A 2,654-nucleotide genomic window follows, 5' to 3' on the forward strand; every position below is an offset into this window, starting at 1 on the left:
AAATGGCTGACCTCCAGTTGAGAAGGGAGTTTGTGGTACATCCTTTCCTCTTCATCCTCCTCCTCATCCTCAAGACTATCAGAGTCATCAAAATTCAGGAGCTCCTGGTCATTTTGTTCTAAGTACTTATAGAATTCTGGGTCTTTGCTCTTGAGGGCTGATAGCTGGTCCTTGTGCTCAGATGCCTTGCCCTGCTTGTTGACAGACCTGTGACATCATTGATCAGAGTTAGACCACTGATACAGCATGTTATCTAACTAGGCACCTCCCGTTCAGACAATAGAGCTGGTAAGTCCCGCCCCTTCCGCTAACCCCACTGGACCTCTAGGTTGAAAAATCATCAATGCAAGTGAATGTGAGAAAATACTTATTTTCTGGTCCCGTTTGAATTTTGCCATGAATGTGAACATATGTTGTCTGTGAATTTTTAATATAATTTTTATGTGAAGAATGCTACAATTTAGCGGGTAGAAGTTTGATACGGTTAGACTTTGTGTGAGAGCACTTTGTGGACTACAACTCTTCGCTGCTTTCGACGGGAATCTGAAGAAAGAACAGCCCATTTGGTTTGAATGGTGACATTTGGGTACAAAACACACAGGCATCTCGATCTGTCTCCATATATTATCGCAGCATTAGCACCGTGATTTGACAAGTGGAGGGAAAATGTGTTATGGGGTGACGTCACATAGGCGACATGTAGTCTTTTTCGTTATGTCTTTTCCGCAACTGCTAGCCAAAGAATCATACAATATACTGTCAAACTCGTAACATGAAAAAGTATAGAAAAAAATTCACAGACAACATATGTTCACATTCATGGCACAATTCAAACGGGACCAGAAAATAATTATTTTCTCACATTCACTTGCATTGACGATTTTTCAACCTAGAGGTCGGTCCACTTGGGGTTTTACGGATGGGCGGGACTTACCAGCTCTATAGCGTATCCTCTGCAATAATTTCTAGCATGTAACAGAGAATGGAAATAAAAAACCTAGAATTATCACTAAAACGTGAAGGCCACACTTACGGCTTCTGAGGTGTAAGTTTCTTCTTTTTGCCTTTCTGTTGTGTTGATTCCTCATCCTCACAATCATCTTCCTCATCAGAATCGAACCCAGATAACATGAACTCATCCACACTGAGATCCTCCAACTTCCTGCACGGAACATCAGTAACACATTCAGCAAGTTTGCAGTACGTTTAGCTAGTTGATAATATAATAACAAATACAATTTAATTTAAATCAAATTCAATTAAAATACATTAAGTTAAATAAAACGTAAAATACATCAAATTCAATGAATTTATTTAAAATAAATAAAATCTGACAGCACAGTACTATAGTGAGTAAAAAAAATATTAATTATGTGACATAATAGAAACTAAGTATATTTCCCAAATTATATTGTTATAATATACATTTTTCAAAGTATTAATGTGGGGTTTTTAGGATGGGCTTCCCACGAGGATGATAATATTTACGTCCATGGATGGATCCAAAAGACTGAAAACCCCTGCTCTACAACAAGATTGACATGTCCTGAGACTTAAACCTGGCTTTAATATTCCTCAAAAGAGCTGTTCATTTCTTAATGCGTAAAGCATTTTTATTAACAACGAAGTATGTTTAGACTACGTTCCTACCTTCCTGAAAAGGGAAAACGTAAAAAAAAAGGTGAATAAAGTGCAGAAAGTTAGTGTATACTGAAGTTAGTTTTATGTGTAAAATTATTTTACACTGTAATTCTTATGAAAATGATTAAATTATTTTCAAAAGATTAACAATGTTCAACCAACTTTTTAGCAAGCACATGTAACGTTAGCCTTAGTACACTAGAAAATGACGATTCCCTAACAAATTTTGTAGCTAATTATATATATATGGATTTTTTTTTATCAATTCAGAATTAACTATTGCATATTTAATGTCAGCACAATTATGTTCTCTCCATTAATGCTGATCTACTCATAGACTGATGAGTTTTAGTACATCATCTGTGGCTAACTAGCTAGCTATCGTCAAATATCATCAGATATGAAGTGAACTGAGCTCTGACAACACCATCTACAGTTTAGTTAACTGTACTCGAAACAAAGCAAGAATATGCGATTATATATACGACGTTAAATAGCTAAGAATGGGACATACCTCTTGTTTTTCCCTGCCATGCTGGATAAGAAACGTGCACAGGGACGCAAATACCCACAATGCACCGCTTTCAGGAGCTCAGCTGAGTTGATCTTTAGTTTAACGTTGCGTTAAATGCAAAACAAAAATGAAAACTCACAGTCTACATTTCTGCTCGCTTGTCTTTTTGGTAGTATTATTATAAACAGATTATTTAATCTTTCACCTCTACATACTTTGTGGGATTTATTTTCGCCCAAATGCAGAATGTTTCCAGAGACACGACTTTAACTGTAGCTTTTTTATTTTTTCATTTTAAATACATAAAATAACCAAAAATCTGAAATCCACCGAGAAATGTCTCCAACCACAGAGGCTGTTATTCAAAGAACAATTGCACAAACCCCCATTTGGGACCGTTATTAAAACAAAGCACAGTCAAATTTATGGTGGGCGTGACATGTTCAACACAATATAATTTTTTTTTTTTTTTTTTTTTTTTTTTTTTGTAATGCAGATC

At 35.8% G+C, this 2,654-nt stretch overlaps 1 protein-coding gene across 1 annotated transcript in view; it reads right to left on the reverse strand.

Annotated features, from left to right (window-relative positions):
- The window catches only part of noc2l (NOC2-like nucleolar associated transcriptional repressor), a 29,736-nt gene extending 27,500 nt beyond the window's left edge, over positions 1-2,236 (reverse strand). The window contains exons 1-3 of the mRNA XM_079848718.1: positions 2,156-2,236; positions 1,034-1,162; positions 12-207 (exon numbers count right to left, since the gene is read on the reverse strand). Of these exons, the coding sequence (XP_079704844.1) occupies positions 12-207; positions 1,034-1,162; positions 2,156-2,175 (345 nt within the window). The 5' untranslated portion in view covers positions 2,176-2,236. The remainder of the gene's footprint in view (positions 1-11; positions 208-1,033; positions 1,163-2,155) is intronic.
- Positions 2,237-2,654: the final 418 nt, after the last annotated feature.

The sequence above is a fragment of the Squalius cephalus genome, assembly GCF_949319135.1.
Source record: "Squalius cephalus genome assembly, chromosome: 18".
Lineage (NCBI taxonomy): Eukaryota > Metazoa > Chordata > Actinopteri > Cypriniformes > Leuciscidae > Squalius > Squalius cephalus.